Raw genomic sequence first — 26978 nt, 5'->3', positions numbered from 1 at the left:
TCGGTGGAAACTTCAGCCCAAACCAGACCGCAACACGTCCAGCATGTACTCCTCAGGCTCTGCTCTTGACTCATCCACAAACATAACACTTCATGGTGTGTGCGGGGGTGTTTTGATTCCTTCCTCTAATTTTGATTTGGGGCCTTACTTTTCACAATATTGTGGTCCACTTTGTGTAGACATACTGTATTTGTTACCATGTCCGACCTCTTTACTTGAGTTCTTTCTTAGTGTTCACTAAATTCATTACAGACAAACATATACAGACACACCTACACACAAATTGGTCAAAGAGCCTCTTTCACTCTTTTCCTATTTCCTAACCCTTTTTCAAAATCCCATCCAGATTGACCAGTAGGCACCCCAGAGAAGCGTGAAATCTAATCTGGGGCGGCAAATGTTTGAGGGGATTCATTAGTTAACAGACACACTCACAGAAATAAAGGACAGCATTTAAATGGAAGTTAGAGATTTGCAGAGAAACGGATTACAGCTTTTCATCAGTCTTTTTTTTGTCTGTCCCTCCCTCCATAGTCCCTATCTTTATCTGCAGATTGTGTTCTGACCAATTTGTTTTGGAGCTTTTAAACAGGGCAACAAAAGGCTGGTGTTATAGCCTGGCCTCTAAGCTGCTGGGAGAATGTGTTTTTCAGTCTGTTATGACGGAAACCCAGAGAGAAGCAGGAATAAAAGACCAGGGCAGAGTCCCAAATGGTCCCCCTGTCCCCTATATAGTGCACTAGTGTTCTCCAGGGCCCATAGGGTAATCAATGCACCATGAAGTGAGGTTCAGTCATGATGGATTTAGGAATACTCTGTGTTTGCGGCCCTAACTTCACTTCATTTGGGCCAGGAAAGGGAAGTAGTGAGGGGAGTATAAATATCTAAATGTTCCATATGCTGACAAGGGATCTACCGTCTTTGGATTCACAGCACATTCAGCATGTTGTTCCCCAGAAAGTGTGAAATATGTGAGCGTCTCATAAAAGGGGCCGTGGATGAATTGAAGTACAACTCCATTGGCACCGTATCCTAAAAAGTGCCTGACTTCTTCTCAGTGTTCTGTGGGCCCTGGTGAACAGCTACACAATATATAGGCGATGCCCATTAAGTTTGGGACACGGCCATCCCAGAGTCTCACTCCGGCCCTGGACACGCTTCATGAACCTGCCTGCCGGCAGCATGCTCCGCCCTCTGAAGGAGTCGGCGTGACTGGAAAGCGTCAGATTTCACCTTGTAAAGAACAAAAAGAAAGAGTCAACCATCTTAATAAATAAACTAATTGCAGCCTCTTGGCGATGGTTAGTCCACCCTTTCATTCTATTAATATCAGGGAGAGAGAGAGAGAGCTGCTCAGCTCACTGGTGGTCTGGCTGTGAAATACATAGAAAAACACACTCCTCTGTTTCACTCCACTGTAGATTAAATGAACCGTAAGCACCTTTTTTCCTCCTTCCCCCCTCCATCCATCTATCGCTCCATCCCTCCCTCCTTTGCCCCTCGGTTGAATTGTGGATGTGGTTTATGGAGTTAAGTGCGTTGGAGGGACCAGTACAAACCAGACTGGCCACAGCAGGGTAGTAGTGTTCTCTTCCTTGGGACACATCCCATGCGCTTTCCTGGTACCTAACACAGATCTTACCTGACCGCATAAACGTGTGAGGTATCGCCAATGGTGGTGTTGATCAGCGTCAGGGCTAAGTTGTGGTACGTTCCTGTTCCATCCTCCCTACCCATCAGCCTGATGGAATCTGCCCTGGTTATCGAGGGCATGGACATTGTTTCATTTGGAGACACACTCAGCTAATTCCTCCATCCCTCCTTTCCCACTATCCCCTCATCTGGCTTTAGTGTGACTCATAGCACAGTCACGATGCTAGGCCTTGTGCCGCTCACTACACGAAACAACAACAGCCTCAGTGGAATGGTTAATTAAAAAAAGGCCTGCTTGACTTTATGATGGAATTGAACAGGTTAAGCTTCAGAAGATTTCACTTTTGCCCTGTAAAACATTAACAACTTGTTGACCGCATGATGACCCATTGTGTGTTAGCCTCCAGCCCCCCACCTCCCTCCAACCCCCCCCCCCCCCCCCATCCTGGTTATCTTGATGTGGGGCAGTGAGGGAGGGACGGAAGCAGTGGGAACGCTACAGAGGGAGAGAAATACATGGATGGCTGGCTGGGCGGACGGACGGATGGAGGGCGGTAGGGTTGGATACAGAGAGGGTGGCCTCAGGACACGGCTCGCAGGCTGCTCTGGTCTGAGTGGGCAGCTTTGAAGTCAGGCCGGGCCCCACTTTAGGTTTTACTGCGCCCCTGTGTGTTTTCCACTGCTATCATAAACACCTTGATAAGCCGGGGCCGACGCAGCCGGGAGAGAACCCCACACGCACAGGCACGCAGTGCACACGCGCCGCGTGCAGACTGTACACGCACTTGGTCACACAGATGCACACGCTGTACACACACGCACACGCCCTGCCTGGCCGCCTCCAGCTGCCAGCCCCACCGCCAGCCCTGAAGACAAATCCTCCGTAAGATGGATACTCTCTCATTTGCTTCAGAAGTCTATGCGTCTCTTACACCAGAGCCGACCAGACCCCATTCCCCAGTGTCCTCGCTCTTTTTTCTCACACCACATGGTTATAATTTCAGATTTCCCTGTTTTCAAGGGTTCTGGAGCCAAGTGTTGTTAATTAGAAAGGGGACTAGTTTTGTTGCGGCCCTTTGTGCTGCCAAGTGGGAGACCTCATCACTGACTGCCTTTTCTTCGTCTCCCTCCTCTCCTTTCTCTCATCTGCTTTTGTCCAGGAAATGAAATATCCTTGCACTATTAATGGGATTGAACAGATGTTTTCTGTTTATGTGTTTTGAGACGTGACAGAAAGGGCAGGCTGCACCAAAACAAAACAATGGAAGTTTTGGGGCACATGCCTTCTTTTCAGCAAAGCGATTGAGAGAGAGAGAGGGAGTCAATATTTATGGAAATGACTTGATCACCCGCTCCCTCGTTCTCAGCCAAACAGTGGCCTTCCATGCGGACGCACGTCTTGCGAATAGAAAATTCGAGGGACTCACTCTGACCTGTGTCTGTGTGCGTGTGTGTGTCCGAACATATAGCCGTTTTCATCCTGGTGCCCTGGGGAGGTTTGAGGTGTTATAAATAGTGTCAAACGGAGCACCAGCGGCTTCAGGTTTCCAGCGGCAGCAGGCGGCTCGCACACCGCCGACCAGAAATGCTGCTTTTTAATTTGGGCTTCCAGCGGCCTAACCCACTGACGCCTCTCGGCAAGGGCCTGTATTTCAACAAGGCCACAAAAGCCCCAACCCTGGGTGCTTCCAGTCCGGCCGGGTGCCTTTTGGAGTACAGAGTGTACCATCAGCAAGAAGTCATGTCCTGGCCAACCTAGCCAAGCCTCATCTGTCAAAGCCCGTGGTGAGCCAGCCAGGGTGGGAGGGAGAGAGGGATGGGGGCGAGCTAGGCGGCCTGGGCCGCAGAGCGACCAGAAGAAAGAAAGTGCGAGGGAGGGAGTTGGGGAGGGTGGAGAGGGAGGACAGGGTGGCTGGGTGAGGGAGAGAGGAAGCTCCCAGATAAACAGAATGCAGTGCCTAAACTCCTAATCACCCCGCGCTTCCGTTTCCAGACTCTATAATTAGAAGGACCCTTCTTTTCCATGTATTCCCAGTTGACGCAAATGCTTCTTGTGGCTTGGCACCTCATTTGGGGCGTGGGTTTAGTTTATGGCCAGGGCTCTGAGCTTCCAGCGTTGGTTTGGTGTTATGTTCTGATAGAGCATGAATAGCTAAACCGCTGTCTAATGCCTGGCTTGGCCTTGCCTGCTCTGTTTTCATTTTTTTCCTTTCCTTTCTACGTCCCCTTCTGTGACCCCCTTTCTCCCTCGTTACTCTTACTGCAGGTTCCCTGTTTGTCTTACTTCTTTACCTCACACTTTTACATTGCTGCTTTTAAAAAGGTGTACACTATGGTGGCCTGAATGGCACCCCTTTCTCTATATATGGGCCTTGTTCAAAAGTAGTGTACTATACAGGGAATATGATGTCATTTGGGAAACAATCTGTGAGGTCTGAAAGCTGTGCTAGCCAACATTCTTTTAGCCAACTTTTTTTTGGGGGGGGGGCTGTCTTTTTTTTTCTCCTTCATCCCTCTTTCATGTGTTGTAGGATTCTTTTAATTTTGTTCTATTCCATCCTTCTTTTTTACATTTGACATGGCACCCAATAAAGGCAGCTAACTGCTTGCAAATGTACTGCAACATCCTCAGAAAATATCCAAGAAAGTAATATCATAAATGGTTCTCATGTCAAATAATGGCAGTGAGGCTTGGGGTTTAGATGCTATATGCATAATTTCTCAGAATTCAATAGTTTCGGTTTGAGGTTATGGGACTAATGTTTAGAATTATGGGTGGATGGTTATAAACGTATTTTAAAGGCCTTGAATATCTCTTGGAATACAGTCAAGACCATTAAAAATAAGGTGTGTGGCATCACCAAGACTCTGCCTAAATCTCATCCAAACTGGATGACTGATCAAGTAGGAGACCGATCTGAGAGGCTACCAAGAGGTGAATAGCGACTTCAGACAGCGCTAGAGGTGGCAGCAATTCCTTGAATGCTCAACAAATCTGACCTAAATGGTAGGGGTACAAGGAGAAAGCCAATCTTGTATCCCATTTGAAGTACAGTGGATATAAAAAGTCTACACACCCCTGTTAAAATGAAAGGTTCTTGTGATGGAAAAGAATGAGACAAAAGATAAATCATGTCAGTCAGGAGATGGGTACAAAATAATAAATAAGCATTAGATATACCATGGAACACAGTGAAGACTGTCATCATCAAGTGGAGAAAATATGGCACAACAGAGACATTACCAAGAATTGGACGTCCCTCCAAAATGTATGAAAAGACGAGAAGGAAACTGGTCAGGGAGGCTTCCAATAGGCCTACAGTGACATTAAAGGAACTGCAGGAATTTCTGGCAAGTACTGGCTGTGTGCTACATTTGACAACAATCTCCCGTATTCTTATATGAATGGGGTAGGGTGGCAAGCCGGAAGCCTTTTCTTACAAAGAACAACATCCAAGCCCAGCTGAAGTTTGCAAAAACAAACATCAAGTCTCCCAAAAGCATGTGGGAAAATGTGTAATTCCATAAGGTATGTTTGGCGCAAAAACACTGCACATCACCCAAAGGACACCATACCCACAGTGAAGCATAGTGGTGGCAGCATCATGCTTTGGGGCTGTTTTTCTTCAGCTGGAACCGGGGCCTTAGTCAGGGTGGAGGGAATTATGAACAGTTTCAAATACCTGGCAATTTTGGCACAAAACCTTCAGGTGTCCGTTAGAAAGCAGATGAAGAGGAAGTTAAACTTTCCGCACAACAATGACCCAAAGCACACATCCAAATCCACAAAAGCATGGCTTCACCAGAAGAAGATTAACGTTTTGGAATGGCCCAGCCAGAGCCTAGACCTGAATCCAATTGAACAACTGTGGGGTGATCTGAAGAGGGCTGTGCACAGGAGATGTCCTCGCAGTCTGACAGATTTGGAGTGCTTTTGCAAAGAAGAGTGGGCAAATATTGCTGTCAAGATGTGCCATGCTAATAGATTTCTTCCAAAAAAGACTGAGTGCTGTAATAAAGTCAAAAGGTGCTTCAACAAAGTATTAGTTTAAGGGTGTGCATACTTATGCAACCAGGTTACATTTTTTTTCTCAAAGATTTCAGTTTGTTTTTCAGTTGAATTGTTCACGTTATATTGGTCACATTAAAGGTGGAAAAAGTTCTGACATGATTTATCTTTGTATCTTGAATCCCATTTGAAGTATTGTGGTCTGACAAAACAAAAAAACGTCCTTTTCATTTAAATTCAAATGGTCTAACTACGTAGTTTGTCGAGTGCCATGTCACCAGAATTGCATTGTACAGGATGATGCTGTGTTGTTCAGTGCATTTGACAAATAAACCTCTTAGGCCTGGGGAACTTGCGTTGAGCGTTTGTGTACAGGGGGTGAATTGTCAGTGTAAATCAGTTGGTGATCACTTAAACACAGCTAGCTACACGCATGATATGACCCACCCAACATTCACATTCATCTCTCCCTACATACTGTGGCTCTGAATTAGTCCTTCCCTTGGACATTTCCACATTTTATTGTCACAACATGAAAGGTGCCAAATAATGACTTAAGGGGGAATAACTTATGCTATCAATTGTTTTCTGTTGTATTTGTAATTATTTTAGAACAATTTGTTGATTTCATATTTTACTTTGACATTTTCTGGATTTTTCTTGTGTTGATCAGTGGTAAAATCTCTTATGCATTTTATTTCATGTTGTAACACAAAATGAGGAGTAGTCCAAGGGTGAATATTTTTGTGAGCTTTTGTTGCCATACTCATTTTATTTTATGAACAGAGGTTTTCAGGTGTGACTTTGCAAGAGCACCTTATAGAATCAAAAGCAGTCATTGTGGTGATAGCATCATGTAATGGTGAGGTTTGTCATCACCAGGGACTGTGTAGGGCTTTAAGGAGTACCTGCTGCCCTTTGCAAGAAACTGGGATGGAAGTTGACCTTTTAGAGTGACTACAAGCTGAAGCACATGGTGAAAACTACAATGGATTGGCTACTTGATATCTAGGCAAATGTCTTCTGAGGCACTGAGATGACCAAATGTGAAAAAGGGGGTGTGTAGGAGTGTGTGTGACCCTGTTTCAGGGCTTCGTTTTGGACTGCCTGCAATCTGGGTTTATATCTGGGGTTGTTCTAGTGTGTTGTTTACAGTAAAGGCCTACACTTTCTGCAGTTTAACGAGATTCAAACAAAACTGCTAGAAATGAATGGGTCTGTGATCTGAGGTTACACAAGCTGTGCTGTGGTTATGTGTAAGGACACGCGCGTACACTGACAAGAACACACACACACACCTCCACACACTCCTCTCATTTCCTAGAAGATGTATAAGCAAGCTTTTTATGGTAGTGACAAATGATTGCTGGCCTGTGTTAATAGGCTGGTTTGTTTGTGTTAAAGTGTGGTGGTGCTAATATGCAATTCTTTGTAGAAGTTGTCACACTCTTTTTTTTTTACACTTAAAAAAATTATAATTGTTTACATCTCATTGTAAATCTGCCCAATTGTTGAGGGGCGTTTCTGTATGAATATGATTGTTCTTTTTTCCAGTTTGTATTCAAATTTAAATTTAAATTTTTTTTTAAAGTTATTACATTTTTTTAGCATGTCCGGCCTAATTTTTCTCTTTCACCAAGTTTAGTGGCGAAGCATCATCCAGACAGTTGTTTTGGTGAAAGTTCAATTTCTGTGATTTATTTGGCCTTTTTCTACTTGTGTTCACGAGCCAGTGGCCGGACTATTACATGTTCTGAACAATGTTCACAAATAAATGTTGAAATTGTTTTTGGAATGCCTTTTGAAAAATGTGTTCACTAAATTACATCACTAGGTGCATTTGAAGAATACGGACTAGCTTTTGCAGTTGTGGTGCGCTCAGTGTTGTTTATCCACAATGACGAAATGCAGCGTCTGAATGGTGCTTCAGCACTAAAAGTATGTGTAAAATTAGGTTTAACATGCTAAAAACCTAATTATTGGGTTTGGAATTTGCATTTATGACGGTCAGTTGAAAATGAAGCAGTTTTGGTCAAATCTCAGTCCTGAATTACTCTAATATCAACAATAGGGACACCAGTGTGTGTATTTTAATATTCATGTCTCTTTCTGTCTGTCTCTCCATCTGTCTGTCTCCATCTATCTCTCTCTCCATCTGTCTCGCTATATCTCCCTCTCTCTGTCTCTCCATCTGTCTGTCTCTCCATCTCTCTCTATATCTCCATCTGTCTGTCTCTCCATCTGCCTGCCTCTCTATATCTCTGTCTCTTGTGCTTCCCTCCTTCCAGGAATGCTGTTAGTGACTGCAGACGCTCTGGGCCATGACTTCCATGTGTTCCAGGTCCTAACTCACCCGTGGGCCTCCAACCAGTCTGCTGTCCACCACCTCTATACCCTGCACCGCGGAGAGACTGAAGCCAAGGTAACACACACACACACAAAACATACACTCACTGACACCTCGGAAATCATTTGACAAAACCTACATATCCCCTGGAAATTAGGAACATTTTAGTTACTCAGCCCTGGTGTGTTCTGAACCGGCCACCCAGTGCTGTTTACGGAATGTGTCTGCATCATAAAAGCTCCTGCCGCATCTAAACCAAGCCTTTGATCGTCTGTTTGATACTGTATGTCTGACTGTGTTGTGTCTAAACACTGTCGGATAGATGACTGGGCTTCATCAGACTGCACAGCTCCCATCAGACACTTAGACCAACTGCTTCTAGTAGTGCATGAGTGGTATGGTGTCCCTGTGTGACCAGAAGGCAACCACTAAAGCTAAAATTTCATTTCCTCATTACATTGTTAGGAAGGGTAAAACACTATTAGGCTGAATGATTAGAGTCGAGTGTGTGTTCATCTCGTTGGGCGCGTGCACGTATGCGCGCGCATGTGCATATATGTGTGTGTTTGAGTGGTTAAGTACTCAAACAGGGCGGGGTGTGACCCACGGAGCACTGTAATTGATGTGAAGGATGATTTAGAAACAAGCAAGGCCTCATTGCCTCTCACTTAACTGCAGCACCAGATTCCTCACAGCTGTGGAATCACAGCCTTCTAGCAAATCAATTCATGGCCATCCAAAGCAAACACATTTTCAAAAGCTGAGACAATTTGTAAGACAAATAGGGCATGGCGAGTTTCAAACAACATTCACTGTGGCTCATTCAATAAAAGGCTGTTGCATGTTTTCTTTTTTCCCCTAGATAACAAATCTCTCTTGCAATGCCTGTCGCCAGATCTCTCTTTCTCTTCTCAATTTCACCCTCTCTCTCTGACTCTTGTGAGAAAAAAATCTAATATGTGAGATGTTAGTAGAAGGGATGACCTTCTTAGACATGACCCCCTCCTCCCCCCACCTAATCACATTCTGAGGTTGAGTAGTGTCCTTTAAAGGATGACCACCATTTAATGGATACATCCCTTTATCTTCGTCTCCAGATTCAGATTAACTTGTGGATTTTTAGGTCTCTGCAGTAGGCCTGTCCCTGTAGAAAAACTATTTGTCAACTGCACTATCGACCAATTGATTTATCAACATTTTAAATCACTTTTCTTCACCAAATAATAGATGTTTTTATTCAAGGTTATTTATTTATTTTTACTGTATTCCACCTTGTATAATAATAGTGCAGAAAACAAAACTATGAAATATCATGTAGTTACCAAAAAGGTGTTAAACAGATTTCATATTGTAGATTATTTGCCTAGATGACAACTTTGCACACTCTTAGAGTTTGCTCAGCCAGCTTCATGAGATGGAATGGAATGCTTTTCCCACAGTCTTGAAGGCGTTTGTATATATGCTGAGGACATTTTGGCTGCTTTTCTTTCACTCTGCGGTCCAACTCATCCCAAACCATCTCATTTGGGTTGAAGTTGGATGATTGTGGAGGCCTACATCAGTTGCAGCACCATCACTCTCCTTGTTGTGTTTTCAGTCAGTGTTGTGTTAAAAACATTTGATAGTACAACTAAGCGCAAAACAGATGGGATCGATGTAAAATATTGTGTTTGCTATGCTGGTTAAAATATTGTGGTTGCTATGAGTGTGACTTGACAGTGTCACCAGCAAAGTACCCCCAGATCATCACACCTCCTCATCCATGCTTCAAGGTGGGTACCACACATGTTGAGTAGGAGTAGGTATTGCCACAGATTTCCTAAATTGATTCAATTCCGATTCACAAGCTCCCGATTTGATTACATTTCTGATTTTATTTGATATAAATTAGGTTAGGGATATTGCAGTTAGAATACCAATTTTGCTTGGATGTAAGAGATTCTTAGAGAACTTATGCTGCAAATTGTACAAGAAGCCACCCTCAAATATTTTTTATGATGCACCAATTTAATGTTAACATTAAGAATTGACCCTGAAAAAGTTACATTAAAGTACTTTTTACTTAACATGACTAACATGACAGTCATTGACAGATGACTTCGGATCTGCCATTTTTGCAGACTGTGTAGGCCTATCTGCGTGGTGTCTTATAAAATGGTTTTGTAGATTTGTGGTATTTCCACAATATTTCACCCCCATTTTGCATATCTTACATGTGTAGGGTCCTATAAAATTGGCTTTATTTTTTGTCCAATTCCATTAAATTTTTCTGTGATTCAGTTTTATACACAAACAACAAAAAATGTATAAAAGAAATACATTCTTTAGACATGTCAGCTCGTTACCTGTATAAAAGTCCTGGGAGCCATAAATCTTTCTGATTGAGAGGGGTCAAATACTTTTTTCACTCTTTAAAATGCAAATAAATGTATACAATTTTTGACATGCGTTTTTCTGGATTTCTTTGTTGTTATTCTGTCTCTCACTGTTCAAATAAACCTACCATTAAAATTATAGAATGATAATTTCTTTTTCAGTGGGCAAACGTACAAAATCAGCAGGGGATCACATAATTTTTACCATCACTCCACCTTTGGTTTATTGTGGCTCAGGCAATGGGTAGGCTACCTTCTTCATATCAATATGACAGCCACTTACTGACAGTTCAACACCAACGTGTACGTGCACTGACATAGCTAGTTAGGTTTCTCTGACCTCACTCCCTAGTTTGATACTTTGAACGTCAGGTGCAGGATGGTGCTCTGCTCTGACACTCGTGTGATAGTAAACTGCGTGAATGTAAACTGTACTCAGCTTGGTAAAACAAAATCGTTTTTCATAAAAATATTCAGTTTTTCTATGGCGGCGCATCACAATTCATCATCAAAATGTAAAACAAAAATAAAACAAAAAAATATAGAATTCTTTCAATTCCTTTGTTTGTCTGAATTAATGTCTGGATTCCTCGATTCCATCCATGATCTCTGCAGTGTGGAAATTATAGGGTCCTACATATGGCTTTGCTTTTTCCCGTTCTTCACTGTCTTCATAGTTTTTAAATTCAAACATCTGCCTTTAGGCCTGGCGGTGCCTTCAGTCGTTGCTCTGCTTAGCCTAGCGCGATCAACAAGATCTTGTTAAAGCTTCAAGCATATTAAAAGATTGATTTCGAGATTTTATGTATCGATATCAGATCACTCAAACAAAGATAGATTTTAATTGGAGTATTTATTATTTTTACCCAGCCCTAAAGTAGAGAGAATTCGTCTTCCCCATCTCACAAGACACTGTGGTTATATCCAAAAGTCTCCAAGTTGGGCTCATCAGACCAAAGGACAGATTTCCACCGGTCTAAAGTCCATTTCTTGTGTTCCTTGCCCCAAGGAAGTCCCTTCTTATTACTGTGAGTTATTGTTTATTTGCAGCAGTTCGATCATGAAGACCTGATTTACACTCTCCTCTAAACCATTGATGTTGAGATTTATCTGTTACTTGGACTCTGTGAAGCATTTATTTGGGCTGCAATCTGAGGAGCTGTTAATTGCTGATTTCTGAGGCTGGTTACTCTAATGATCCTATCCTCTGCAGCAGCTGTTTTCAGCTCAGCCCAATGTCTGCCTATGCCCCTATTACCTGCCCAACACAGGTTCTCATCACTTATTCATGGAGGCAGGTAGTGGTAGTTCTACCCAGCTTTGTCTGTATCCACTTGCCTCATGGCAGCAACTCGTTGCAAGATTGGGAAGCTCAAGTCAAGAGCCTGACTTCAGCCTGACACCCCACTGCTCCCACTGGGGCAGCAGGTGTCTTAGTTGTTAGAGCATTGGTCCAATAACCAAAAGGTTGTCGGCTAGATTCCCTGAGCTGACAAAGTCAATGTTTTCGGATTTATGTACTGATATTTGTTTAGTTTAGCCAAAATATACTTTTTAGTGTGGCAACTATTGAGGTTCTATTTGCTTTAACAAAACTAATATTTAACTGTGGAGAGCTTGGACCCTGGTGGCACATCGTGCTGGTGTCATGTTTGGACGAGAATACCGATCTAGGCTTTGCTTCAAACTTACACGCGCGCACGCACGCACGCACACACACACAAACACACACAAACCCCACCACCCATGTATGCACGCGTACATACATACACCAACTGATTTGGCGTCTGGATGAGTATATTTGGCTGGTTAATGTGTGACTGGTAATGGCAGGTCCATGCTGCCTGGCGGTGTGCTGCTGGCTTTGATCCTGCTGTTGTAAACAGTGTAGAGACTACAGCAGCAAGGGAGAGAGAGCCGGCCGCAGGCCCTAGAGGTTATCAACTACACAGCAAACAAGGCCGAGATAATGGTACTGTAGAAAGGTTGACGGACACCGCTCTTATCTGGCTGGGTTGACCGACTGAGCTGGACTCAGTCCGTCTCACCAAACACACTCCAAACACGCACACATGCACAATCTCAGGGTCAGTCCCAGTAAACAGACCTGAGCTCTGATAGCAACAGGATGGTTTCTTAGTAATCGGGCCCCTGGGTTATTTGAAACGAGGCTTTAAACGGGAGTACACTGACCAAATAGGTCAGTGTGTTTGCTGTTTGTCTATTTTTGTTTGCTGTTAGTCTGATTCCCTTCTCTGTATTTCTTTTGTCATCTTCTCTGTTCATTCCATCACTTGCTTTCTCTGCATTCTGATTTGCATCTCTTTTGCCTTTCCTTCTTTCAGGAGCCCCGTCATTCCTTTGATGTTCCTGCAAAGTGAACAGAATGTCTAATCTAGCTAATCAGTGTTAGTGATAAAGACAGAGACCCTTTGAACACTTCTCTGCCTGTGTGACCACCTCCACTGTGTATCCTGTCTACAACATCTGTCTGCTTTCACTTGACTAGAATTGTGTCTTTGTTAATATTAAGTCACAGATAACCACACACCACAGCCAGATAACCACACACCTAAAAATTTTGTCACTTGAACTTTACCCAAGCTCTGCCTCATTTTCGTATCTTGTGTGATAGTTTTTGACTAATCTCTGAGTTCTTGGTTCGTACTTGTTAAATGATAACTGCAATATTGTAAATCTCAGCACCTTCCTGGGTTGGTTGGTGTCAGAGAAAGGTTGCGCTGCCCTGTTGCGTCTTAGTGACTCTTCGTTCTATGTTGGATTCCTAGAAGCTCAATCATTGATCTTGGCTGGTGAATGTGTTTTTCCTCCAAGCATGTAAATACTGGCAAGTACTTTCTCATTGAGAAGCAGTGTGATTAGAAGCAGAACAACTTTGCCAAGGACACCCAACTTCAATCTCTTTGCAAGTTGCTGTGAAGAGGTAACACAAAATGCGCAAATTGGAGACATATGAAAACACCTTGATAGATGTGAAATTATTTGACTAAAATCTCTACTGCAAAAACTTTAACATTAATCAAATATGTCTTAGTGAGGCATGGTGCTCACAAGACAACGGTTGTGGTTTTATTTCCCTTAGGGGAAAACCAAAAAAATCCTAAATATCTATTTACTTACTGTACGTCGATCTGGATGAGAATGTCTAATAAATTAATTATGTTAACATGAATCTGTCTATATCAAGGAAGTGATACCGATTTCCTTTATAAGGCGTTTCACGGGGACAAACGATATTAACTGTCACTTGCAATCCTGGACAGAAATACTGTTGTTTGTAAAAAGGAAAACAGGAAAACAGGCCGAGTCATGTGTCCTTTTGTGCATGTTCCATGTAGAGGCCGCCATCTCTCCAAGGACTCATATTTTAATTAAACCACAAAATCTACAGGACATATGTCAACCAAACTATTACTCTTTGAAGGCCTCAACTCAGATTACCTCTTTTTTATTAAGAGTATGAATTGTCAGGGCTCCCTGAAGTCTTGGTTTCTAAGATAATGTTGAGATTTTCAACTAACTTAAGACCAGGTATCTCTGTGTAAAACACTCTTGCCCCTTTCGTCTTTCTTCATTTAAAAGCCCCCTCTTTCTCCCCAGGTCCAGGACATCTGTTTCAGCCAGGACAGTCGCTGGGTGGTGATCAGCACACTGCGAGGCACCTCTCATGTGTTTCCCATCAACCCGTATGGTGGCGTGCCTTGCGCCCGAACCCACATGTCCCCCCGCGTGGTCAACCGTATGTCCCGCTTCCAGAAGAGTGCTGGGCTGGAGGAGATAGAGAATGAACTGACCAGCAAGCAGGCTGGAGGAGGGAGGTGCAGCCCTATCCCCGGGCTGTCCAGCAGCCCCTCCGGGTCCCCGCTACATGGTGAGAATGGAGGATGTGTACACGCACACAAACACACACACACACACACCAAAACACACTTACACAAACACACCTGGGACCTCACTCAACCTTAGTCTGTTGCATTGGAACAACATGCAGTACGTTGATAGCTACAACGTACTGTGTCTCCTCAGACAGAAACGACAGCTCCTGTAACACAACAACCGCCTGACTAGACCTTGTTCTTTTGGGTGCTATGACCTGTCTGTCACAGCCTTGGTCCTGTTGGTCAAACACCCCAAGATACACCTGGCCTGACTGGAACTCACACTATACACACTGACACCCACGCGTAGGCACATTCACCCACTACCCAAACACACACCTGTTGACATACTCATCGCCAAGTTGACAGAGAAAAATCACAGTTCAGGGTCTTGGTTTGTCCTACAGAATCACTAAACCAGACACCCATCCACCCAACCAACCAACCAAAGCCTGCCTCTCTCCCAACCTCCTTCTGTCTCCCTCCTTCTCTCCCTGTCAAGCCCGCAGAGACTTCCCTCTCTCCCAGACTCTTCAGCCATGGCGCCCAGACTTCCCCCCTCCCTTCCTTGCCTGTCTGCCCCAGACCCCACCCCCCCTCACTCTTTGGTCCTTTGCTCCAGGCCCAATACAGTATGTCTCCTCCTGGCTCTGTGTCATGACCACTGTCCCCACGGTTACAGCAATGTTAGTGGGGCATTCCTGCCTGGCCCTGGGTGACGTCAAGCCTGAGGAATGTCCCGCCGCTAGGGCTTGTCTCGTGTCTTGTTTCTGAAGAGAAAAAAAGAGGTGAGAACTAGTTGGACAGGGAGAGAGAAAGTCTGAGTTAAGATGAGACATAGGAAGTGAATGAGTACAAAACGAAGAATAAAAGAGACCATAAATATATAGTAAGAGACTACTTCATGGAGCTGGTTGAGAGAATTCCAGGAGTGTACGAAGCTGTCATCAAGGCAAAGAATGGCTACTTTGAAGAATCTAAAATATACATTTATTTTGATTTGTTTAACATGTTTTTAGTCACCATTTGAATCCATATATGCCATTTCATAGTATTGATGTCTTCTTATTAAATTATTCTATATTATTCTGTAATGCTATTCTACAAAATGTGGAGAATAGTCAAAATAATGAAATGTTTTTGAATGAATAGGTGTCCAAACTGTTGACTGGTACTGTACATATACCTACACCGGTGTTTCAGAAGAGGGTGAGGGACAGAATAGAGAGACTCATAAATCATACTTTTTTTCTAAGGAGGGCATTACAGCCACCTGCCAACAATTAAGCTATTGGTAACTATGCTTGTGTGTGTAAGTGCGTGTGCTTGCATTACTGCTAAATAAATGTTACAATGTGAAGATTTACTAAAATACTACAGTCTGAGAAAGGGACAGAGCCAATATGTCCAGGGCTTTGTTATTTACAACTTATGTATTCATTTTTATGGCCCTTGGGAGGCTGGGAATGGACTAAGCAGTGGTCTGGAAGCTGGATTTTGTGGAAGTCTTTCTCGCTGTGTTGTTAGCTGTTGTGTCCGTCCCCTTATTCAACATGTCGTTGGTTTAGATATTCACAGGTTTCTCACCCAGACAAGAGTATTTCTTCAGATGTTAATATAAACCATGTGAACTGTTTGTGTGGCACAAAAGCAACATCTCCAGTGCAACACTTCTGGATTGATATAAGAGTTTACTGTTTAAGCTTTGTGGGCCTTTTTGTAGTGTGCTGTAGGCTGGTTTCAACATGTATCCATTGCAATGTTTCTATCCAAATGGGATCTGACCAAAACTGATCCCTGAACATGTGACATGCTTCTGACTTTTTCTTTTTTCTGCATCTATCGATACAGTAGCTAAACCGTTTTCTAGTGTGATGTGTGGGTTGTGTTATTTTCATAGTGAGGTTCGTTTTCATTTTAATTTATTTTAATAATTAGTTTCTGAACAAAGATGTTTGACAATTTCTCCAGTTTTGCTTGGGGGCTGCCCCCAATAGGCTCCAAAAAGTTTGTCACAATTTGCTTTGTGATTTATTTTCCTCTGCTTTGTGAAAAGGCTGTTTGTGGGTGTGAACGTCAGAAACTGGGCTGATGAATGGGTTGCAGGCGAGGCTCACTAGCCACAACAGCTGCTCTCCTCTGATTGTTGCATGCGACAACACATTGATTTTGGGGAAGGAACTAGGAAAAGTATACATCCTTCTGAGCAGCCAGCCTGCTTTTAAAATAGAAAGCTACATTTGGGCTATTTTTCTCTCATTCTATTTTAATATGGAGTCCTGCTATTCATTCTCCTCGATCCTGGTTTAACATTCAGCCTTTGACCTTCACCAATGGATTCTCAAAGATATGAATGACCAGATGTCAGTTGTATTCTATCATTTAAAACACTATTTAGTTGTCCCAATGTTCCTAATAATGTAAATGTAACACTATGATAGACTTTATATATTAGTTTAAACTTATACTTGTAATTTTCATTCTGGAAGATCCACATTTTGTGGGTTAGTATTGGCAGAGTTCATGATGTTTGTGAATTGACCTAGTACCAGCTGAGGTAAAATCGCCTTGAAACATCAAATATTCAGTGCTGTGACCCTTGGATTTGTTTTTGCATTTCAAAGCTTCTTTTCTGAGTGCCAAGATAAACCTATCTTCTGCCAGTGAAATTGACCACCGTTCAAATGGTTAGAAGTTTCCTAATTATTCCCCTTATGTTGCTGATTGGTGCATTTTCATTTTTTTTTTTTACCTGTTGCCTTTATGGAGGTCCACAACTATTTCTCTGTTCTCTTTTGTTAATTATTTCACCTTTACCCATGATGATGGATGACAAATGGATTTCACCAGGGTGCTTGTTACCTATTTGTAATATCTGATTAATAACATTAATTATCTGATTATTAACATGAAACGATTAACATAAGTGCATTTTCAGTACTTTAGTACTGGGACAGTACAATCATTATTTTCGTTTTTTGGCACTATACTCGCCGAGTTTGGGTTTAAAATCAGGCAATTACTATGAAGTTCACACATGTAGACTCTGTTTTTATAATCCCCTTATTTCAGAGCAGCAACATTTTTGGGACAGCTTAAAATGATGCCCAAAAAAAGCATTTTCATTACTGTAATTCCCCGTTTATAACCCCCGTCGTGTATAAACTGTACCACGAATTGTATAGCTTTGTGTGTTTTCAAATCCAAATAATAACTGCACCCATATATAAACCGCATTTGCCCAGAGAATGGACATTTGGCAAAACCCCTCGCCCAAACGTGACCATACGACTTACTTGCTACTACTACGTTAGCTAGCTACCGCTAATATTAGCTTGTTACATTGGGGCACTTTTAGGCTTAACTTTAACGGGTGACTTTCGGCTGAAGTCGGTAGGGATGATGTTGCTAATAAGAGTTCTGTTATAACTATATAAACAGAACTTACCCAGCAAGAGCATGACCGGTCCAGAAGCCTGTGTTGGTCGCATTTGAGTTCACTGGGTTTCTTATTCTTTGATTGAGATATGAATTCTTGCTGCAGTGTGTGCAAACCTGGTCAAAAACTTCAGGAAAAACGTATGATCTCTGTAATTGCAACACATTTTAAAATCATAGAATGTGATTTTCTGGATTTTTTTTTTTTTTTGATTCCGTCTCTCAGTTGAAGTGTACCTATGATAAAAATGACAGATCTCTACATGCTTTGTAAGTAGGAAAACCTGCAAAATCGGCAGTGTATCAAATACTTGTTCTCCCCACTGTATCTTTTGCCTGCAATAACTGAATGAAGTCTGCAAATGATTGAACCCAACATACTATGGGTATGGTCATTGGTGATTATTTGCCATGCCCACACTGAACACATCTTTGGTGGTGGTTTGCTTTGAGGTATTTTTCCTTAAAGGGGCACTATGTATAATCCTGCCTGAAACATTTCCAAGACTGAATTTAAACAATAACACAACTTGTCTCCTCCTCTTCCCTTACGGACCTAGACTGGAATAATATTAGCTAGTTTAGTGTCGAGGAGATGCGAGTGTCTAAAGTGAGTATGAGGAGACTACAATGTCAATGCAAACTGATATGTGGTCTGGCGAGAAAGTTAAAATAGAGGATATTTTTGGCACATGGTACAATTTTGTAGAAAAACACATTTGAAACATTAACTTAATACATGAACTGCAGATGTCTTCTATTCATTTATGCTGTTACTAAACATTTTACAGATGTTACCTTTAAGTCACATCAAAAAATTAAAGCTATGATTTAAATCTAGTGGTTGTCTAGATGAACTTTTGGTGCCCTGCAGTATTTGGACTGATTGTTCCACAATGGTGTTGTCATTTCTGAATGTTGAAACCAGTATACAAAAATTCCCTCAAACGTAAACTAAATATCTAAACATTAACCTCTTACGTTTTTGCATCACTATCCTAATAATTATGGAGGGCAGTGTATGTTCTTTAAACTGGTATGTTTATTTTTTTAGTAGATTAGTCATCTGTGGTTGTTGCATCTGGCCGTTAAGTACTGATTTGGGGTCAGTAACTGTGAATAAGACTGGGCTGGCTAAAATCCGTTGGGCCTCTCTCACTGTCTCACTTCAAACCAAACGCTCCTGTGGTTGGAGGAGGCATGTTCTGCTGTCCTGACTCCACTACTCTTCCTTGTCAACAGGAGCAAAATGCCGAAAGAAAAGACAAAATAGAGGTCAACAAGGAGTCCAAGTCTTGTCTGTGGTGTGTCTGTGTACACACTGTGTACGTGCTTGCAGCTGGTTTTAAACAGTCCAAGTCAAACCAAGAAACATCAACACTTAACTGTTGGTGTTTTAGTGAGTGTAGATTTCTCCCGGTCCGGCCTCAGAAGGCTTGGTGGTTCATTGCGGATCCAGCAGTCATCCAGCCATCTGGTTTCTGGCCCGAGGTTCAGTTGCTGCAGGCAGCGCAGTGCAAAACAAGGCAGCGCAGTGCAAAACAAGGCAGCGCAGTGCAAAAGAAGGTAGCGCAGTGCAAAACAAGGTGCAAGGGGAAACTGTTAATTCACTGTTGATAAAAGGATGCTTCCTCTTTGCCATTAGAAGCCAACACAGAGCTTGTTTGGGTTTTCAGGGCTCCCTTAATCCTTCAGAACGCCCTTTTCTGTCAGTCATCATCCTCTGGCCAAAACACCACTTGGATGCTTCCCAAATGTCCCCCTGTTCCCTATTTAGTGCTTTACTTCTGACCAGAGGTATGAGAGTCCTGGTGAAAAAGTAGTCCAGTAAAGGGTAAAGGGAACCATTTGGGGCGCCCACATTCCCTCAGAGTCGTTGGTAACTAACCAACGTCACGCTAGCGAGGCATGACACGAGTTTACGACTTGACCCTCTGACCCAGGGCTTGTCCGAGAGGTTCTAAAAATAGGGCTTTTTACATGCTGACTTTGAAGTGCAGGACACACTGATTTTGTCACTATTCATAAAACATGAAGCTTAATGCTGTTTGCTTGCTGTGTGTTCTCCAGTGGCCTTTTTGACCTCTTGAAGACTCACTCACACAGGAAGGCAGGCGCACACACTAGGTAGGAGTATTAGTCTCCTCAGCGATAGTGATATTTTAGTTGTAAGGTGTTATGAAGGAATATTTGCTTTACATCACAGTAACAGAGGTCATACAGTTTCTGTTACTGTCTGTGCATTTCTTTTTATTCTCCTGTTGTACAATTACTTTGTCCTTGACTAGAAAGCAAAGGCAGTATGTTTTTGATATCTAATCAATTCTTCTCTTGGCAGTATAGTTTTGATATCTGACCAATCTGTAATCATTATTGAAGTCTTAACTTTTTACTTGTTTGATCCTGTAATGTTGCACATACCCAATACACAAGACAGACCGGTGACAGCAATCGTCCGCCCCAGATTGTAGTACTGTTGGTGTCCTCTCTGTGGCACTGTGTTCTCAGAGTTCCTCTTGGCAGAGAGCTGACCATGCTCTAGGGCCGGTGAAGCCTATTCAACTCTGGAGTGAGAGCGAAAGAAAGAGAGGAAAAGGCGTGTAAAGATTGACTGATGATGCATAGTTTTGCCTTGATAGGAATCTACCCGAACAGAAACAGAAAGGGCTGGGACGGCTCTGTAATTCCTTCTGCCTTCCTTTTTATGAATGGTCACTGTCGTTCTATTGAAGAAAAAAATAATAATAATCACATTGTCCTCACCAGCTCCAATTTACAAGATTGACATATGTGTGGATTTTTTGGGGTTTATCCCAAAGTGAATGTGCCACATTAAGTTGATATGTTAAAAGAAAAAAAAGAAAATACATTGAGAGTAGTTTTTATTTTTCCTTTATAATTTTTTTGTCTCAAATGTACTGGTAATGTACTGTGTGGAACTGAAGAGGCCCTTAAGGGAGATTTATGTCTTGTTACCATAAATGTCCATAGTTCCCCTAGTTCCCTAGTGTGTCTGAATACATTCACAGTAAGGGTTCTTGTCTTTTTCTGTTGTCTCACTGAGAGTGAAAGCTATGCTTCTGATATAAAAATAGGAAGCATTGAACATTTTGGTAATATCTTTTCCTGTTTCTCAAGTGAGTTTTGTTTATTAGTTTGGGAGATATAACAGTTGGAGTTTTCCCACTCAAATTGCAAATCCAATACTTTAGAAACCAGTAACCTTACAACATAGGTATTCACCACATAAAGTAAAGGATGACAATTTTCTAAATCAGTTCTATTAAATATATATTTTAAGCTTGTAGAATTAAATAGTATATGTGTCAGGCGTCAGGCCAGGTCTGTTCTGTGCCTCATTCCGACCCAGCTGCCTACCTCGGCTTGTGTGAATAATGGTGATCAGGGAGTAAAGCACAAAGCAACCCAATAAAGCAATTTACTCCAACAATTAGTGCTCTCTATACTTTCTGATTGGTCAGGAACCAGAAATATGCCAGGTAAAGGAATATGTATTTGTGGCAGAGCTTGGTTGACTCATCCTTTATGTGACTCCTAATAGCTCAATCTCTCACCACTAAACCCCTTATCACTGGGATTTCACTGCTTATTTGATTTTCAAAATTAGACCGTTGAGGTAAAGTCAGTGAAAACTCTGCATCACCTTTCTACATGGTCAGAGAGAAGTGATGCATGTCAACCCGTAGTGGCAGTGCCCCCTGAGTCCCTGGTTACCAAACCTCTGTGTTTTCCCACTCTGCCTTTGAGACAAATGTTGGTCTAAGCTCTGCGTTGTGACTTACTGTCGGGAAGCCCCCTGTGTCCAGAGTTGTACTCCCTCCACTAGGAACATCTGACGTCTCCGTACAGGGCAGCGTGGGCTCAGGGCTTGGCTGAGACGCGTCGGCGTCCATATTATTTTCCCATGGTGAGGAAATGAATTAGTGACACTTCTCATGACCTGAGTCGCTGGCCTGTCAGAGCGCCAACAGACAGCCAAGAAGCCCTGCAACCGTCGCGTTTCACCGAAACACAGGCTCCCAAGGCCGCAAGAACCTATCACCCTATGTGGACTTTTTAAAACTCTTTCAGATGAAATGATGATTAGTTAGTTATGATGTGAATTTTTGTATTCATGTGATGACAAGGATTTAGACGGCTGCTTTTTTAAATATTTTGTGGTAAACAAAGGTACATGTTTAGGGATTATGCTTTTTATTTTTTGTAGGACATGATATATTTTGAAAAAGTGTTCATTTTAACACAGAACTATAAAGTGTGTGTAAATTATATTGTGTTTGTTAATTATATTTTAAATATAAATTGTATTTCGTTACTGTGTAATCATTTAGAGATTTTGACATTGTCTTGATTTGAGATACTGATGAATATTAAGTGTAGATCAAAGTTGAGGTTGAGGTTGCTACCAGTTATTTAAATGTAACCACCATTGATTTTGGATGATAAACATAAAGTTACCCTTCTCCATTGTCATCCATGATATTTTAAAGACTTGACTGATTTACGAAATACATTTATATGTAATTACAAAAATACCAGTATTTACTATGAGGTTGAACAGTGCTGTGGGCCTATTAGTTAGCTGTAGAACATGTGGTCTGAAAAGTGGTAACTTTGATTAAAGGATTGTGGTGTTGTCAGTTGTGTGTTTTTTTCCATTCAGGGGGAGAGAGAGAAAGACATAGTGGGCTGTTTAGGTGGAGATGGAGTTGGTTATGGGGTTTTACAGTTACCTGAACAAACAGATGAGTCTATTTAAATGAAATGATCACCATAAAAAGAGTCTTGACCTTTGGTCACATAAACATAACAGCACATGCTCTCAAGTGTATCTAAAGGCCTGTGTATCAGTTCCCGAACAATGTTTGTTAAAAAAAAGTGAATCTAATATAAAACAAACCAAACAAATCTACGAATTCATAAAACAGGAAAAAATCCAGATGAACAAATAGAAAGTGACCGGTATTCACAATGTAGATTGGACAGCAGGGTGGAAATAATGGGTGTATTCTTGAGTGAGTGTGTATGTGTGTGTGTCTTCACATCGAGTGTTGTTGTTGGAAGTTATTAGTCATGAATGATCTTGAGTGTATGCGGTGTGCAGGTCTGAGATCAGGCAGAGTCGCCTGTAGATTGGGTGGGGGATATTCATGGTGATCGTCCTACGGCACCATGTGGAGAGGAAGGTCCCGTCATGTTTGTGCGGGTGGTGCAGTTGTCGTTAATTGTATTCTGTCGATGGTGCACCTGTAGAAGTTTTAGAAGGTGAACGGGCACTATTGCATTTTCTTTACCACAGGTTTTGTGTGTCTGGACCATTTCAGGTCCTCTGTGATGTACAATCTTTGACCTTCTCTATAGTGACTTAGGCAGTGCGGTGGGGGGGGTTGCTCACCAACCCCGCTCCTGTAGTCCATGAAAACGAAACTCCCACAGTATTGTACATCTATGAGATCTCTGCATTAGTGAGGTGTTGGGGTAACATCACTTTCTCTCTGACTACCTCCTGTCTGTCTCTCTCCCTTTTTATCCTGTCTCCTCCTCTCTGTCTGTCTGGCCTGGCTGTTTCCTCCTGCTGGCTGGGGCTGGGGGTCATGGGGGAGCGTCTGCCAGGCCGACCCACCCTGTTCTTTTCCGGGGAGGGTTCTTCCCTCCGTCTGAGGAGCATCCGGGGGGTGTACCACCACTCGGCGCACTGTTTACACACACACACTCACACACACAAACTCTTTAGCTTTATTAGTTCCCCCGTTAGCAGTGCTAGAGAATGCTGTTAGTAGCTTGGTGAGGTGTAAGCTGGGTCTTTGATGGGTTCTTGTTAATGCTTAGTTCTTTAGACCCTCTGCTTTTCCCTGAACTGCATGGACATGATCACATTTCTACCTGTGGCCCATCTCATCACCGAACTGTGCTGTAGATGGCTCAGGCCCATGAATCAGCCTTGCACATAGCCATTCACATCCAGACCTTCTAACAACACCAACCTGTCTCTGTGTTGAGCTACCTTTGTTTTTTTCAGCTTTATCAAGCTTTTTTTTCTGTTGAGCTGTCTTTTTGTTGAACATCTAGATGTGTCTCTTTCTGACTGTGTCTCTTTCTGACTGTGTCTCTTTCTGACTGTGTCTCTTTCTGACTGTGTTTCTGTCTAGATGTGTCTCTGTCTAGATGTGTCTCTGTCTGACTGTGTCTGTGTCTGACTGTGTCTCTGTCTAGATGTGTCTGACTGTGTCTGTGTCTGACTGTGTCTCTGTCTAGATGTGTCTGACTGTGTCTGTGTCTGACTGTGTCTCTGTCTAGATGTGTCTGACTGTGTCTGTGTCTGACTGTGTCTCTGTCTAGATGTATCTCTGTCTAGATGTGTCTGACTGTGTCTGACTGTGTCTGTGTCTGACTGTGTCTCTGTCTAGATTTGTCTCTGTTTAGACGTCTCTCTGTTTAGATGTGTCTCTGTTTAGATGTGTCTGTATTGGGGATGTGTTTCTGTGTAATGTTCTCTCTTAAAAACAAAGCAAAAAAATAATAGAAAGATGACCTTTTCCCAACCCCACCTCATCAACCCCTTAGCCTTGCTCTGGTTCAGTAGTACTACTACACAGCCAAAGAGAAAGACATCTCTCTCTCTCTCTCTCTCTCCCTCTCACACACACACATATGGTTTGTGTATCTGTGTAATGCGATCCTCTGAAGATGTCTGATCCACCTCTTTTTTCTCTCTGTCTTCTGATAGGACATTGTAAATGCTGACAACATGTTGAGATATACGACTGCAAGCTCTGGGGGCTGATTGCTATGCTGCCGCTTGTTCAGTACAGTGTGCCTGGCTGTGTGAGAGGACCTGTCTTGTCAGAGTGTTGTTTGGGTTGATCTGTACAATCACCATCTGGGTGCTTATATGTACATGATGATGTTGTGGTCTTTGATGCATACAGTAAATATGGTGCTTTTACATTCCAACACTTACAAAATGTCAATAGATTGTGTCCTAATGACTTAATTTCGTACGGCTGCCCCTTTGAATGTTCCAGATGACATCTACTGAATTGGACTGCTCATTCTCTGGTGGTTTGGAGGGAAAAGGCCTGGCAGGGTGCCATTTTCACACAGGCTGGCTTGACCTCTCCTCTGCCAGCAGCTTGAGTATAGAAGACAGGCAGGCGGGCTGAGAGTGTAAATGCCCGGGACCAGAGGAGAGGATAGTGGTGACGGCGGAGGCCTTGGCCCCTCCTGCGCTTTGTCTTTACCTGAGAACCGCTCTGATGGCTTTTCCACGAATGTCCTCTGATGCCTTGGGAAAACCGTAAATCGTGTGAAGCTTGTTTTCTTTGCAGCATCTGTGTTTTATAAGGGTTCTTTTCATTTGTTTTCACAGTGTCCACTGGGATCCCCTTTCTGCCCGTCACTTTCTAGCCTTCCCTCGCTCCCTGGACGTGAGGATGTTAATAACGATAGTTTGGGGAATTGCGATTGCAGGGCTGGTTTGAGATGGCCGGGCTTTCCCTCAGCTCGGTGCCGCTACCATTGTCCTGCCTCTTGTGCCCCCATCCCTGCATCTGTCCCTTCATCCTTCACTCTTCACCATTACATGCCTGAGAAACTTGGACAACCAAGAAAGGCATGAATGGATGAAACAGTATATATTGAAGTATTCCCTAGCTGTGCATCTACTGCTTAATCTCCCCCCCCCCCCCCCTTGCTCCTTTTCTGTTCTTCCTGGTCTCTGGCAGCTGCTCTATCCTCCACTGTCTCAAGGTCTCCGCTCCCCAGCCATCACTCAACTACAGAACCTTTCAACCTGTGTCTGTGCGCCCCCCCCCCCCCCGCCCCCCCCCCCTCCCAGGCTGATCCTCTTCACCCTACATGCTCACAGCCAAGTCCCGTCCGCCTGCATACAAAACACAATTCAAATTCGACATGAAAATATTTGTCAACAGCTGCAAAGTCGAGGATCTTTTTTTTTCTTCCCGGAAACGCTTGAGCTCATTTCTTGTGTGGATCAGATGCAAATCGGGCAGCAAAAGCGAGATATCCGTGACAGGTCCGAGAGACGGGGATGCGCGGTGTTTAGAGGAGAATGCAAATTGGTTCAGGGAGAGGGAGCGAGACGGAGAGAGGGAAGGTGAGGCAGATTGAACGAGCGGGTGAAAGATGGGATGGATGAAGAGGAAGAGATGGGAGGGAGACATGGAGGGATGGAGGGAGGAGAAGGAAGGACAGAAGGAGGGAGAGATGGAGGAAGGGATGGAGTGGGCAGGCCGGGTCAGGTGACATGCTGACCTTTGGCAGGAGCCTTGGCTGGACTGGGTGGATTTGCATTGATGGATCTTCTTTCCATGGGCCTGTCATGTATCAGTGCTCAGGCACATCACGCCTCAGTCATTAATCAAATCATGGCCCCGTCTCGCTCCCTCGCTAGGCTAGCTATCTCTCTGCCAGACACTCTTCTTCTCCGCTCCCACCATTTCTACTTCTATCCATCTCCCCTCTCCCCCCCTCAGACAAGCAGAAATCCAGGATGTCTTTTAGATATCGTCTTCTGCCCGCGCATGGTTTTCACCACTTTCCATTCATCCCTGTCCTCTCCTCACTGACTGACTGACTGCTCTCTGAAGAGTTGGACTCCTTGGATCCTTGGATTGAATAACAGAGGGGGGCTGCAGTGGTCCAGTCAACAGCCCAACGGGCACAGCAGCGCCACCAAAGTCAACTACACCTGTTCCCCTTGGATCAACCGGGTTGTCAAGTTTGAAAGGGTTAATGCCATTCAGGGGGAGAGAGAGAAATAAAGAGACGGGAAGGGAGGGAGGGAGGGATGGAGGGAGGGGGAAGAGCGCTGAGTTGAAGTGTCCTTTTGGAAGGATGCTAAATTCATTAAGATTTTTCTTCCTCTTCTCTTCCGATTAGGCCAGCTGAAGCTCCATTATGGATTTTCAGTCTGCTTCCTGTTCAGATTCCTTTTCTTTTCTCCTGCTCTTCTACACAAAAGGTGGGGGTGTAGTGCTTCAGAAATGTGAAGGACCCTTAAGCCCAGGGCCCCAGTGTGTCTGTGTTGGTTTGGAGATGGAGAGGCTCAGAGGCCACGCAGAAAGAAGTATGTGTCCCAAGTGACACCCTCTTCCCTATTTGGTGAACTTGTTTTAAAAGGGGTCAGAAGGTAGCGTGTCCTATAGGAACTAGGCTTCCATTTGGGATGCAGGCTAGGTTTATATAAGGTGGTTCTCTGGTCTCTGAAAGGCCTG

The 26978-nt window shown here is 43.3% G+C and overlaps 1 protein-coding gene across 3 annotated transcripts in view; it reads left to right on the top strand.

Annotated features, from left to right (window-relative positions):
• Nucleotides 1-26978, top strand: part of bcas3 (BCAS3 microtubule associated cell migration factor) — a 274108-nt gene that overhangs the window by 60173 nt on the left and 186957 nt on the right. For all 3 annotated transcript variants that reach the window (XM_010868161.3, XM_010868099.3, XM_010868284.3), the window contains exons 14-15: nt 7951-8084; nt 14006-14276. In XM_010868161.3, the coding sequence (XP_010866463.1) occupies nt 7951-8084; nt 14006-14276 (405 nt within the window). The remainder of the gene's footprint in view (nt 1-7950; nt 8085-14005; nt 14277-26978) is intronic.

The sequence above is a fragment of the Esox lucius genome, chromosome 1 (genome assembly GCF_011004845.1).
Source record: "Esox lucius isolate fEsoLuc1 chromosome 1, fEsoLuc1.pri, whole genome shotgun sequence".
NCBI lineage: Eukaryota > Metazoa > Chordata > Actinopteri > Esociformes > Esocidae > Esox > Esox lucius.
The sequence above is the reverse complement of the archived record's forward strand: the minus strand, read 5'-3'. Positions and strand labels throughout refer to the sequence as shown.